General features: G+C 49.5%; 1 protein-coding gene across 1 annotated transcript in view; it reads right to left on the reverse strand.

Annotated features, from left to right (window-relative positions):
- Positions 1-3,183: 3,183 nt before the first annotated feature.
- Positions 3,184-13,505, reverse strand: part of MFSD11 (major facilitator superfamily domain containing 11) — a 31,412-nt gene continuing 21,090 nt past the window's right edge. Inside the window, exon 14 of the mRNA XM_072936904.1 lies at positions 3,184-3,348. Within this exon, the coding sequence (XP_072793005.1) occupies positions 3,223-3,348 (126 nt within the window). The 3' untranslated portion in view covers positions 3,184-3,222. The remainder of the gene's footprint in view (positions 3,349-13,505) is intronic.

Consider the following 13,505-nt stretch of genomic DNA (forward strand, 5'->3'; position numbering starts at 1 on the left):
GTAACATCCCACTGAGGGCAGAGCCCCACACGCTGCCCTGCAGGACAGAGCTGCGGCAGGGCAGCAGAACATGTTAGAGATAAACAGAATAAACAACCTTGAAACCAGCACAGACCAATTATGGCTTCTGCTTTGGCAGCGGGGCTGACAGACAGAGACTTTCTACATCTCAGAATCATCAATACCACAGATTCCGACAAGGGATGAGAAGAGCAAGAGATCTCCACCCTTTTAATTCCTGCAGGAGGGTCGAGGCTGCTGCACAGCACTCACAGCCCTGTTGCTGTGTCTGTCAGGAGGCTGAGAGTGGAAGAAGTCTCATTTTGCAGCCCCACCCCTCTGCCAAAAGACTTCAAAATTAATCCAGGAAATCATAAACTGTCCTGAAATATTCAAATTCATGATGAAACCAATGGAAAGCCCCCAGCTATGGGCTGGGATCATGCAATTAGATTGTTAGAAAATAAAACTCTGAAACCCTCAGACATTCAAACCTGAGAGAGTTCAGGAAGAAAAATGTTCGCTTTTCACATACAATGAGTGGAAATAATTTTAGATTTTTATTATTATTATTATTTTAGAAGGGAAATAAGCATATTTCAATTCAGTCAAGAGTGAAATTGAGTTGAACAACAAAGCAATTTCTATTAGTGGAGACCAAGGGGGAAAAAAAATATGGATGAGTAGGAAACTCACAAAGAAATGTGTCAGACAATGGTGGAATTAGGAATTAAGAGACTTTGCTTTACTGCTGATAATATAAGCACATAATGATCTACCTCATCCCTTATGTACTCCCTTCCCATAACAACACTGTAAAATCACAACAGTGGAAAAGATTGGGGTTTAATTCTGCCCTCCATCCAGCAGGGAGGGAATGGGGTGCTGTGCTTTGTGACCCCCATTAGGGCTGGTCCCCTTTTCCTGCTCTTCCCATCCCATTCTTCTTCACCTTCTCCGCTCACTGCTGGTGCTTTTGGGGACAGGCAGCATCCAGCTGTCCCCTGTCCCTCCTGAGGGTCCCCATCCCACACAGCAACACCACAGGTTCCCTCTCAAGGTGTCACTGCTCATCTCATCTCCGCTGCCAAGGATCCAGGTCCTTTGGTTAAAAACTAAAAGTTTGAATAGTCTTAAGCATCAAATCTTAAAGCAATTACACTGTCCTAAATCTTTATTGGCTTTAAAGATTAACTTCTCATCTCCAACAAGGCAGCTCCACTTGTTTCTGCTCAGCAGGATCACAATTTGAATATGGAGACAAAGGAATATTGGTCCCGCCCTATATTGCTAAATGGGATTTTTTTGTACCTCTTTCCCTCATTTTTCTTTCTTTTCTGTAGTTCTTCTCCTACAGACAAGCCAGTGAAGGTGAGCTGCTGCAGGAGCCGAGGCTGGAGCTGCCAGGTGCTCTGTCACAGAGGCAGGGAGGAATGCAAAACTCAATTTCCAGCAAGTCCTGTTCCCTTTGAAATCAATTAGGCAGCTCCCGAGGCCCTGGGCTGAAAAGAGACGGACGGAGGCAATCACAGAGAGCAGCATTGAGTAAAAGAGCAGTAAAAGCACGGAGCAATTCCCTAAAATGCTGCTGATCCATCAGCTGAGGGGCTCTGTGAAGGAAGGCAGGGTTTGAACAGCTGGGTTTGTGGCAGCCCTCCTTCCCTGGGACACAGCCAAAGCCACCCCAGTGCCGTGGGACAGCTGGGACACAGCCAAAGCCACCCCAGTGCCGTGGGACAGCTGGGACACAGCTCCTGGTGGCTTTGCCCTGGGCTTGCATCCAGGCCAGATGTGTCCAGCAGGGACAAGACCTCATTCCCAAAGGGCATTTGGCCCCAGGATGGGGAGGTTCCACTCCTTCAGCATCCCCCTGGCACAACAGGCATGCAGAAAGTGACACCACAAGGAGCACACGGTGGCATTTGTGCGACCCAGAGGGTCCCTGGCAGGGGGAAAAGCCAACAGAGGACGGGCAGTTCCTCAGGGAAGAATGGTTTGAGGGTTTTTCTCTCCATTGCCTTGCTCAGGAGGGAAGAGCACAGCGCTGGCAGAGCTTGTTCCCACATTTACCCACATCAAAGCTCTCTCAGAGCCTCTGTCTTGTGAGTTTCCAAAAGGAAGAGGAGAAAATCAGAATCAGCAAACTGAGGAGCAGTTAGAGCTGCACTTGGGCTTAAAGAGGATTGATAAGTCTCCTCCACACCAGTAAATAACTATTCTTTGCTCCTTACCCAGGGGTGGGAGCATCCCTTCTCCAAACACCTGCAATAAGACACTTGCAATTACTGCTTTGTCTCCTGGAAACGAATAAATAATTCAAACAACCTTTTTTTTTTTTTTTTTTTTTTTCCCCCTTTTGTTTTTCATTTTAATTAATCCACATAGAATTTTGTCCTCCAAACACAATCACAGCAGCCCAGGAACAGCCAGCAGAGGATCTCATTACGCAGCTTCCCAGCCAGATCCTGCAGCCATTATTAATAGAGACTTCACCGAGTGAGGAATTAATAAACCCTGATGGCAAGGGGGAAGGGAAGCACTCCTGGTGCACTCAGCCTCTCCTCCTGGCCCTGCTTAGAGGTGCCAGGGGGCTGCCAAGCTTCAGGGACAGCCAAATCCTGCCTCCTGCAGCCCAGTGCCACCATCCCCTGTCAGTGCTGGTGGCCCAGGAGGAGATGCTGGGTGCAAACCCAGTGAGGCAGTCAGGAAAGGTGGCTCAGCACACACAGGTCACTGCACAGCCACTGGCAGAGTCCAAGGGTGTGTTTTCATGGAGCTGTGCTAATCCTCCCTCTCTCTGCTCCCACCAGGAGCAGCCAGTGCCTGGAACTGGCCTTGGCACCAGGAATTGCTCTCACCTGGGGGTGGCTTTATGGAGTGAAGACACACAGGGACCCCCAAGTCCCTGCCCTGGGAGGAGAGAGCAGGACTGTGTCCCCCAGCACCCCAGTGTGGGGTAAAACCCTGTGTCCAGAGGGTTTGGGGGATCCTGCCTCAATGCTCAAACCCACATGGTGCCTGTGTTCATGGGTGTCCTGTGGTGAGCATCCACCCATCCATCCATCATCTATCCATCCCTCATCCATCCATCCATCATCCATCCATCCATCAATCCATCCATCCATCATCCATCCCTCATCCATCCATCATCCATCCCTCATCCATCCATCATCCATCCCTCATCCATCCATCCTCCATCCAGGATCCGCTCTGGGTGACCCCTCAGGAAGAAGCAAACACCTCCTCCATGGAGAACCCCCTGTTCCAGTGGGGTTTTCCTGACACAAGGCAGTCTGGGTGGGACAACGCTGACTGCAGGCATGGACACCCTTCTCCTGAGGGATGCTCCTGTAGGAAAATGCCAGAATTACCTGGAGTAACTTGCAGAGGGAGCAGCCCAGCCACAGCAGGCGGCACCACAGCCTTGTTCCTGCCTGGATTTTGCTCTCCTGGTTCCCCAGCCCTGGGAATGCCGTGCTGGCTTGTGCAGGCTGCAGGAGGCTGTGATTCACTTCGGCTCCACAGCTCCTCTGCCTTCATCAGCTGCACTTAGATAAACAGCAGTACATCAATAAGCAGCTCTAATTAGAGGTGTTAATAGCACTGGGAGCTGGGGGAAAGCGCAGGGAGGCAGGAGGGAGAGCAGTTGGCAATGTGTGGAGAGCGAGGGGAGGAGCAGGGAGACCTGGGATGCTCAGGACTTTCCATTTCTGCCTTAGGGAGCCTTGGCACACACCCCACGGGTGGGGCAATCAAGCTCCAGGAGCCCCCATGAAATTACCAGGGAAATATCCCCCATCCTGATTATCTTGAATAATTTATGCAGATGCTGTCATGCATTCATATTTTATGGAAGTCTTGCAAAGCCGTGGATGCTCACAACCATTTGCTCCCTTCCAGAAATCTGCATCAGTGAGGGGTGCTGGGAGCTGGAGTGGAAATTACAGCTCAGGGACCTCAGCTCCCCGTGGCACTGGGGACAGGGCACGGAGCTGGTCAGGGCAGCCACATTCCCAGGGCTGGGTTGTGCCCCTCCACCCCAGCGTGCATCCCCCAGTGCCTCCTGGGGACAGCCATCCCAGGGCAGAGGGGACAGGGCACACTGGCACAAGGCTCCCAGCATGGCCCCACTCCTGCACCACCACCACACAGCCCTCCCCAGCCCTGATTCCCCAAAGCAGAGAGGCTCTGTGGTCCCATGGAGGAACTTGGGAAAGGGTCAGTTCCCACAGCACCACTCCCCGTGCCCAGGATGCTGCCACACAGCGCTGGTGAGCAGGACAGATGGGCAGGAGCTGCTCCCCTCTGTCCCCTGATGGGTGGGATGCAGACTGGGGCAGAGGGGCACCGTGGGCTGGCACTGTATGATGGTGGGCTGGGCATTCCTGCCAGCTCCAGCCCTTCCAGTGCCTCCCCAGCAGCTGTCTCCCTGGAAACTGGAAGCAGGAAAGGGCATCACTTCCCTTTGGGAAAGGTGGGTGGACGAGCTGTGCAGCAATTCCTTCCAGGAAGAGGGATGGATGACAGGCTGGGGCTGCTCTGCTGCCCAGCTCCAGGTGTGGCAGGCAGGATCTTTCCTTCCAGGGATCCTCCAGGCTCGTGGAGGGGCACCAGCCATTCCCACACCTCCCCAGTGCTCCACATCTCCATCTGCTTTGGGGTCAGGAGGGATCAGTGCCTGGATTCAAGGCCACATGGGGGGCTGACAGTCACTGCAGGAAAAGCAAAGGACTTCGTGGAGAACCAACAGAGCAGGAGGAAGAAGGAGCAGGAGGTGTACAGGGAGGAGGAGAACAGATGGGAGTAAAGGGGAAATTTGAGGAAACCAAGAAGAGGTGCTCAGAGAGTGCTGGAGGGGGATGTGGCCTAAGGGGAGCCTGCCAGGACCCAGCAGAGGAGGAAGTCAATGATCTTAAAGCAAAGACACTGGATATTTTCATTCCCTGTAGCTCCTGCTCCTCAGAGGAGAGCGAGGCTGTCTGAAACACAGGCAGAAATTCAGCCAGAGGCACTTCAGTCTGCTTGTTCAGCCTGTAAAACATTGTGGAGCAGAGCAGGGACACGGCTCAGAGGGGACAGAAAGGACTGGCACGTGTCCCCAGGCAGCTCCTGTGTCACACACCCCAACCCCACACTCTGGTTCTGTTTGCTTTCCCTTTGGGGACACCCCAGGAAGCCTTTGCTCAATCCCTGCTGCCTCTGCCATCCATCTCAATTAATGAACCTTCCCCAAAAATGCACCAGAGGCCTCAGCTCCTGCGAGCACAGAGAGGGGGGACACCGACAAACGTCCCCTGCCTTGTGGGAATCCAGAGCACCCCTCTGGCTGCCCTGGCAGGTCTGGGACCCTGGCAGGGGTCAGGAACCCCCCTGGACAGAGCCCCCAGAGACACTGTCTGTGATCTCTGTCCATGGAAAAGAGTTTTCAATCTTACAGGATGAATTACAAGCTCTGAGTGTTTGATATAAGTAATAATTAAGTGTGGCACAGGTGCAAAAGTAAAATTTTAGGATTCTAGATAAGGGGTCCAAAGGGGACAAGATGGAGGAAATTGGGTGTGCCTTGTCCTTTTTCTCCTTCTTCATGCCCTCCATGTTTCACTGTGGTGTTGGCATTTTTCTGTTGGTTCAGGCTGGGGACACACTGTCCAACGTAGGTGACAGATATTGGCACGTTATTGTAAATCCAGCACAGGTAGTTTGTGGTATTTAATGTTTGTACCATCCCACTGAGGGCAGAGCCCCACACGCTGCCCTGCAGGACAGAGCTGCGGCAGGGCAGCAGAACATGTTAGAGATAAACAGAATAAACAACCTTGGAACAGCACAGACGAATTATGGCTTCTGCTTTGGCAGCGGGGCTGACAGACAGAGACTTTCTACAATCTCGGAATCATCAATACCTCAGATTCCGACACTGCCACGCTCGGGGGCTGCTCTGAGCCTGACCCACCTCCCTGTGACCACGGGCACCTCCAGCTGCCCCACGCCAGGCAGGGCACGAGCAGCACCCACCAGCGGGGTGGCCTCTGCCAGCAGCACCTCCCAGCCTGGCAAGGAGCAGGCTGCAGATCCAAAGGCAAGCAGGAGCCTGGGGGCTCACCCAGAGCCAAATTTCCTCCAGGAGCTCCCATCAAGCAGTGATTTATTAACAGAGCTACTCCTGGGAGCAGCTGTGAGGCTGCAGAACAGGCATCTGCTGCACCAGGGAGCAGCACTGGGAGATTTTGGGGGTAAAAGCTGCTGGTTTAGCTCTGGGTGCTCAGCACAGGGTCACCCTCTGGACTGCAAAGGAGGCTACAAGCCCTGCTGGTAGGAAGTTAAAAAAACAGGAGGTGGGGAGAGCACAGCTCAGCTCCAAACTCACAAATGAGGCTCTCTTTTTAATCTTTTCCAGGGAAATGGCTTCTCCAGTTTTTGTCTGGAACAGCCAATCAAACCCAAGGAGTTGCATCCAACTGCGAGGGGAAAAAAGAAATCCAGGTCTATTAAAAATTATGAAAGACACCTTGACAGTGTCCCTTTAATGTAATTAAAAAACTATTTAAAGGCATGCCAAATGTTTACTAATTAAACAAGCACTTCATTCTGTAGCCATAATGAAAAAAGTAATTGGGATACTTTGAGCAAATCCCTGGTTTTTAAAGAAATAATTACTCTATAGAAAATTAGTTACTAAATTAAACCATTCTTTACCTGCTGTTACTTTGGCTCTTTTTCTCATTTTTGTGCAGCTCAATCCTGAAATTACCTGGGACAGATTTTTAACCTGGATAATGACTATTTCAAAGGACACAGGAAAAAAAGAGGAAAAGTAGGAAATGCTAGCAGGTGCCCAAATGTTAATATGGGGCTGGTGGACAAAGCATGGCTTGGTTGGCACAGACTGCAATGTGCCCTCATGGGAGAGGTGCTCTGCTGGCAGATCTCCATCCCACCACCCTGTGCTGCCCCAGCACTGCCACCAAGGCCAACCAGGGCCACCAGCTCGGCTACAAAGGTGGCCCAGCCCCCTGAGCCCCACTGCTGGGCTGTGCTCGGAGTGGACCCATCCCCTGAGGGGACACAGGTGGTGTTTGCCATCCCTGGAGGTGTCTAAAATCCAACTGGAATAGTCCTGGGACACCCGCTGGTGGTGGTCTTGTGAGCAGGGGGTTGGAGCAGGCAACACCCAGAGGTCCTTTCCCACCTGATGCCTTCTGCAGGGTGACCCAGAGCAGAGGCTGGGCAGAGCTAAAGAATTAAGCAGGGATTTATTAAAGGATCTCCTCCATGGATCCACCTTGGGCAGCACCCATCCAGTCAGGGCTGCACCCAAAATTAACCAAAATGGTCCCAAAATGCACAACTGGTCATGGACTCTCTCACTTTTATTAGTTTTGGTGCATTTGCATATTGGAGTTAATTGTTAGGTTATGAAGTCCCGTCCTTGTTTTTACAGAACATTTACTTTGTTACAGGTGGGCTTGATTGGTCCTTTAATTAAAACACTATCACCATTGGTTAATTAAGAAACCTTCAGTAAACAAATCTCCATAACACATTCCACATGTCCACAATACCAAGTGCAGCAAGTTAAGATAAGAATTTCTTCTCATTTTTTTTTCTCTGATTTTTTATCTCTGTTAGAGATAAACAGAATAAACAACCTTGAAACCAGCACAGACAAATTATGGCTTCTTCTTTGGCAGGGGGGCAGAAAGACAGAGACTTTCTACAATCTCAGAATCATCAATACCACAGATCCTGACACTGATCCACCTCAGGCTGCCCCAGACATGGGCTCTTTCAGCAACAATCCCACCCTGCAGGTGAGGAAGCCAAAACCTGGCCTAAGGATCAGAAATCCAAAGCTCAGCTCACCAGACTGACTCACTGGACCACACATGGACACAGCCCAAGGTGGCACTGCTGAACCTTTGGGACAGAGGTGACCACAGCTCCCTGCCAAGCAGGAGCTACACAGGAAGGAAGGGTGAGGGAAAGAGGGATAAAGTGAAGAGGAGGGAGACAAGAAGCAAGGAAAATAAAGGAGAGAGCAAAGCAGGTGAGCATGGGGGTACAGGAGCAGGAGCCTCCTGGTGTATGGTTATGCTTCATTACAGGTGAAATAAATCAGCTTTTTCTGAGAGGAAGGATACAGAGCACACCATGTGTGGGAGCCTGACAGCACCACAAAACCCATGTTCAAGGAGAGCTGAGTGATTCACCAAGTGCTAGGTCAGATCAGAGCAGTTGTGCTGCCTTTTAGCAGCTCCCTGAGAATTAACCCCTTGTCCTGTAGCCTGATCTCCCTGAGGAGTGGTGTTGGGCTGTCTGGTCCCCGAATGCCACTGCAAAAGCCCAGCACAGGTAATGCCCAGGGACAGAGGCCAGCAAGGGCTGGATCTCCATCAGCCCATGGGACACCTGCACCACACCAGGCTGCAGATGGAGGAGTCCCACCAGGCTGCACAGGAGCTCTTCCTGTGTCGCTGTCAGACCCAAGGATGAAAAATGAATTCAGCAACTCAGCCACAATTCATCTCAGCTGGCTGAGGGCTGCCTTTGCAGCCTGGATCCAGGCACAGGCACCACTTAGCCCAGCCAATTTCCTGTGCTGATGCTTCACCCCAGACCCCGGCGGGACAGAGCCATTAATTACAGAGGCTGGAATTGTCTTTCCTGTAGATAAGAGGGAACCAAATGCTGCTTCAGGAGCTCTGCGTGCCCGACAGGGGAATGAACTCTGCCAGCAGGTGCTGCTAAAGCCAGCCTTGCTGGGATGACACCAGGGCTGTGTGCTCAGCCACGGGCTGGCTTGGGTGGAATAGAAATCCTTGAGATTCTGCCATGCTCAGGGTTTAATTGGCAGCAGCAGCCAGTGAGAAGAGGCTTCTCTCTTGGTTTGAACAGACAGGTGGCTGCTAAGGAAGGCAGGAGCCTCCCTTGAAATAGGAAATGGAAACCCCCTCCCTCTGAATTATTGTAATTTTGAAATTAAGAGGCTCACAGGCAAAGATATGGGAATAACAGTTCTTTACTAGGAAAATTAAAAATACAAATGCAACAGTATAAACAACAACAAAAACACTGCCAGAGTGAGAACAGACCCTGACCCCCTGTGGCTCAGGGTGGTGGCAGCAGTCCCAGAGCAACTCGTGCTTGGGAGCTGCTGTATCCCACAAAACATCCCGTTCTGAGCACTGCAGGAGGATGCAGGACACCCTTTGCACTCACCCAGGACAACCTCCCTTCACTCAAGCTCCTCCTGGTTTCCAGTACTGAGGAATTGGCTCACATCCCTCAGCACAAGGTCTAAAAGCCCTTCTGCTATTTCTGTGGTCATTAATTATGACAGCTGGGTCTCTATCAGGGTTTTACAAGCTGGAAGGTACAACAGCTAATTAACATCGTGCTCTTGGTCCCCACAGCCTCCCAGCTGAGCCACAGCTCTGCCAAAATACTTGCTAGAGAGAAGGAAAGGGGAGAGAGGAAAAAAAATATATAAAGAAAGGCAGAAAATCATCTTGGCTCCCAGCCCAAACCTTTCTCTTTTTAAGATGCATTTCAAGAATCTGCTGGCTGGTAACCTCCCCGAGTTACAAGGGAGGCTGCTTGTCAGGAGCTGACCTGAGCTGGATTTAATTGGGAGCCAGTTGGAAAGAGATCCAAGGGCACCTTGGGGAGGCTCCGTGGAGGGTGCCAGAGGGTGGGAACAGGCACCACACGAGCAGAGAGCAGCCACAGGCAGAGCCTGGACCTGCAGTGGGCTCTGGGTTTGGGCTGGAGAGCCCCGGGCTGTTCACAGCTCCAGGCAGCTCCCAGGACAGCGGTGCTGACTGGGATTTACACACTGGATTAGCTGGGAGCAGCTAGCTGCTAATCCCAGCTCCTTCTCTGAGGCTGCTGCTGCCTGAGGCACAACCACTGCCTTTCTGCTTCAAAATCCTCCTGTTCTGCAATATTTATTTCCCACATGAAGTTGTTTTTTTGGGGGAAGGAATATATTAATAGAAGAAAAACATATTCTCCAGCGGTGTTTTCCAGTAGAAAATATTGACCAGTTTCCACATCTAAGTATTATCAATATCCTAAGTCTTTAATTCCACCAGAAACAAAACAAGTCCATTTGAGAGTTTCAGTCAATGACTTGGGAACATTATCATTCTTGCTAAATGTAGCCCTTCAGGAAAATATTGACCATCAAACTGCACCTTCAGCTATTTAAAACTACCCAGGGTATTCCCACTCCTTTATTCCACAGCCTGAGCACCTGCCACCTTGCAGCTTCACCACCGGCGGAAAAGAAGTTTAATTTTTAATGGAGCAACGTGACCTTTCTTTCCCCTCCAAATGAAGTGACACATGTTCACACAGAGGAAAACCAAACCACACCACGACACGCTGTGAGTTCAAAAGGCAGAGAAGACACAGAGAGCTCTTTCTGTTCTGCTCAGGGCAGCCTCACAGACAAGCAGAACCCAAGCTCTGCTGATCCCTCAGTGTTGCTACCTATCAACACGTCCTCATTTCAGAACTCCTGGATGCCTGAATATGAAATATAATCCTCTTGTTTTCCTCCTACGTATTTTAGCACTCCCCTCTGCTTCTCACCTGGCTTGTTACCAACCTCCCCTGACCACATGCTGCTGCACCCTTTGGCTCCCTCACAAACTGAAATTTTTGCCTTTGATCCTGTAGTGAATCCAGACCCACAGTGACAGTGAGCTGGTATTGGAAAGCCAAGAAAGACCATCTATATATATTTTTTCCACCCACAATTCAGACTGGGGTGTGTAAAACTGCCCAGTTTATGCCCTCAGAACCCTTTCACCAGCCCAGTCACCAATGCCAAGCAAAACCTCCCCTGCCTGGTGAAAGAAAAAGCTCAGAGTGGGTAAGAAAAAAGTGTCTGGTAGTCCATGGTCTTGTGCCAGCCCAGGGAATGCATCCATCAGCCTGGAGCTGCATCCACAGCAGACACACTGGGCTCCCCAAGCACACCTGGCTACCAAGGCAGGATGAGCTGGCCAACACCCGAGGCACTGCCACCCCCAGCAAGGGCACATTTTTCAGGCTCACTCGTGTCCTATTTTCTCCAAAACTTCAAATTACAGCAAATGTTCCTGTTGAATCCCAGCCCTGCAGGGAGGAAGAGCAGCCAATTCCATGGCTGGGTCACCTAGACACGGAGAAAACACCGAGATGGGAGCAGCAGCTCAGCCTGCTGGGTTTGCCCCGTGTCAGGCTGAGCACAGTGACACCACAGCAGTGTGTTTTTTTACAGATATTTTATAGGAATGGGTATAATGGGAAGAAAGGCAGCTTAAGAAGTTTGGCCTGCAAATTTTAAATGAGTATTTTGAGAAATTTCAGTGAGGGAAAAGGCTGAGCACTCCCTGCTGTGCTTTCCTCCATCAGTCAGACATCTGGAACAGAGCAGGGACACTCCAGCAGCTTCTGATTCTCTCCACTGCCTCTGCTTTCAGCCCCCAGCACTCAGCTCAGAGGGATTTCCAGCTGAGGAAACACCTCCTCAGCACCATCACTCAGCTCTGGAGCTGGGAAACAAATGCTGTCAGTCACAATTTTGTGAGCACAAAACGAATAGTGATGTATGGTAGCAAAGCTCCTTTCAACAGCTGATTACACAGATAATAACCTGCTTGGTTTTAGGTTGGTTTTTTTTTTTTTTTACACAGATTAATAATCATAAACTCAGCAGGTCAGGCATTACCACAAGATGAGTGGCTCTGACAACAAGCACTGCATTTAGAAAGGATGCTTAATTGAAGCTAATTTCACTAAGTGACCTTAAATAGCAATTTCCTTTTCATATGACAGAATGACTAATTTTTTTTTTCCATTTAAGGCACAAACCTTCTATTTTTTCCTCCCTTCATGACTAACTTTGAAGTGCAAACTCCTGAATGTCCTTTTATCCAAGACTCAAAGGGCTGTGCACAGCGAAAGTTAACCTGCAAGGTTCTTTTCTATTTGTTCAGATAAAGGATTGTACAGTCAGGTATTGAATACAGATTCTTTCCCTCAGAAATCAGAATGCCAAGGCCATTCAAAGATCACACTGGTGAAACCACAGTGGATTTTGGCCCATCTACAAATTACTAAATCTCGAGGGAAAACTGCAGCAGGCAGAATTCATCTGTACTGGCCTCCTCCTTGTTACCCTGAGCATCTTCACCTCTACAATTGAATTATTTCATGTATTACCCAGCCAAATGAGAGGCAGCAGAGCTGTTCCCTGCTGCTCCCTCCATTCCCCTCAGCTGCAGGATGGAGCCTGCACTGAATCCTGACTTTGAGCCTGGACAAAGCCCTCCGCAGCCACATTTAAATTTAGATAAACAGGACACAGACACTCCACAAATCTGATTGATTTTCTGGAGCCTTTCAGACAAGACCACTTGAGTTAAAAGGCAAGTAACTGAAATCCTGGGAAAGGATACCGGGAAAGGAAAAAATCAAACAAAAATCCCCAAACCAACATCTACACCCCTCTCCTCTCAACAACAGCACGGGTTCCTTAAGATGCACTCTCAATCAGGCCAAGGGAACAGGCTAAGGCTGAAGCAGCCACTGATTTCCCTGAAACACTTCACTGGGGTGTCTAAACCAGAATGAAGCATTTCCAAAGGACTACTTAGCCCTAAACCAAACACTTCACTTCCCTCAGCTGGCTCTTACAAAGCACTTCCAAGAGCCATCAGTTCAGACTGTGTCTCCCTCTTCTAAAACAATGACAAGAACAATCCTGACGAGCCTATTAACAAAAACAATGTCTGTAATTCGCTTTTATTTGCATGCTTGTGACCATGAAAGGAAGAGTCAGTACACTCACTTGAAATCAGAGTTCCATTAGGGATAATCATTGTGTGAGCCTGCTCCCAATTACCACCAATTCCAACCCAAGGACACCTTTTAAAGGTAAAAAAGTTGCCATCGACTTCTGCACAGTGTCACAATGTAAATAAAAAGAGCTTGGAGGAAGACTCCCAACAGCTGAGATAACCAACTTAACAGAGGCAGTATGAACGAAATAGAAATCTCAATTTCTAATGCACAAACTCAATTGAACAAAGCACCCCCTTCATGTTCCCACTAATTCTCACTTCCAGATTTGCTCTTTAGCACATTTTAAGGATGTTTTCCCCACTCTTATTGGTGCTTCCCTGTGGTACTAACTCAACCTCTGAAAATAAATTAATCAAGGCACCATTCTGAATGGTAATCATGAGTCTCAATCTTGCACAGTCCTATCAGAAGGGCAAGGTCCTTGTAAAGCAGCAAAAACTTCCCAGTTCAGCTCCATCTCTAAATGATCCCATCTTTTATTATTTCCACCTGCATGTTAGACAGGGATAAAGAAAAACATGGTATTAACTGCTGCTGCCATTCAATTAACATTTGTGGGTCTCCTAGGAAAACAGAGGTGTGGATGAAGCCTTCAAACACACATTTCACCAGAAAAATTAATGGTTGCGGTTGAAAGGTCGTGCCTTGAC

This window comes from Taeniopygia guttata, chromosome 18 (assembly GCF_048771995.1).
Source record: "Taeniopygia guttata chromosome 18, bTaeGut7.mat, whole genome shotgun sequence".
In the NCBI taxonomy this organism is placed as follows: Eukaryota; Metazoa; Chordata; class Aves; order Passeriformes; family Estrildidae; genus Taeniopygia; species Taeniopygia guttata.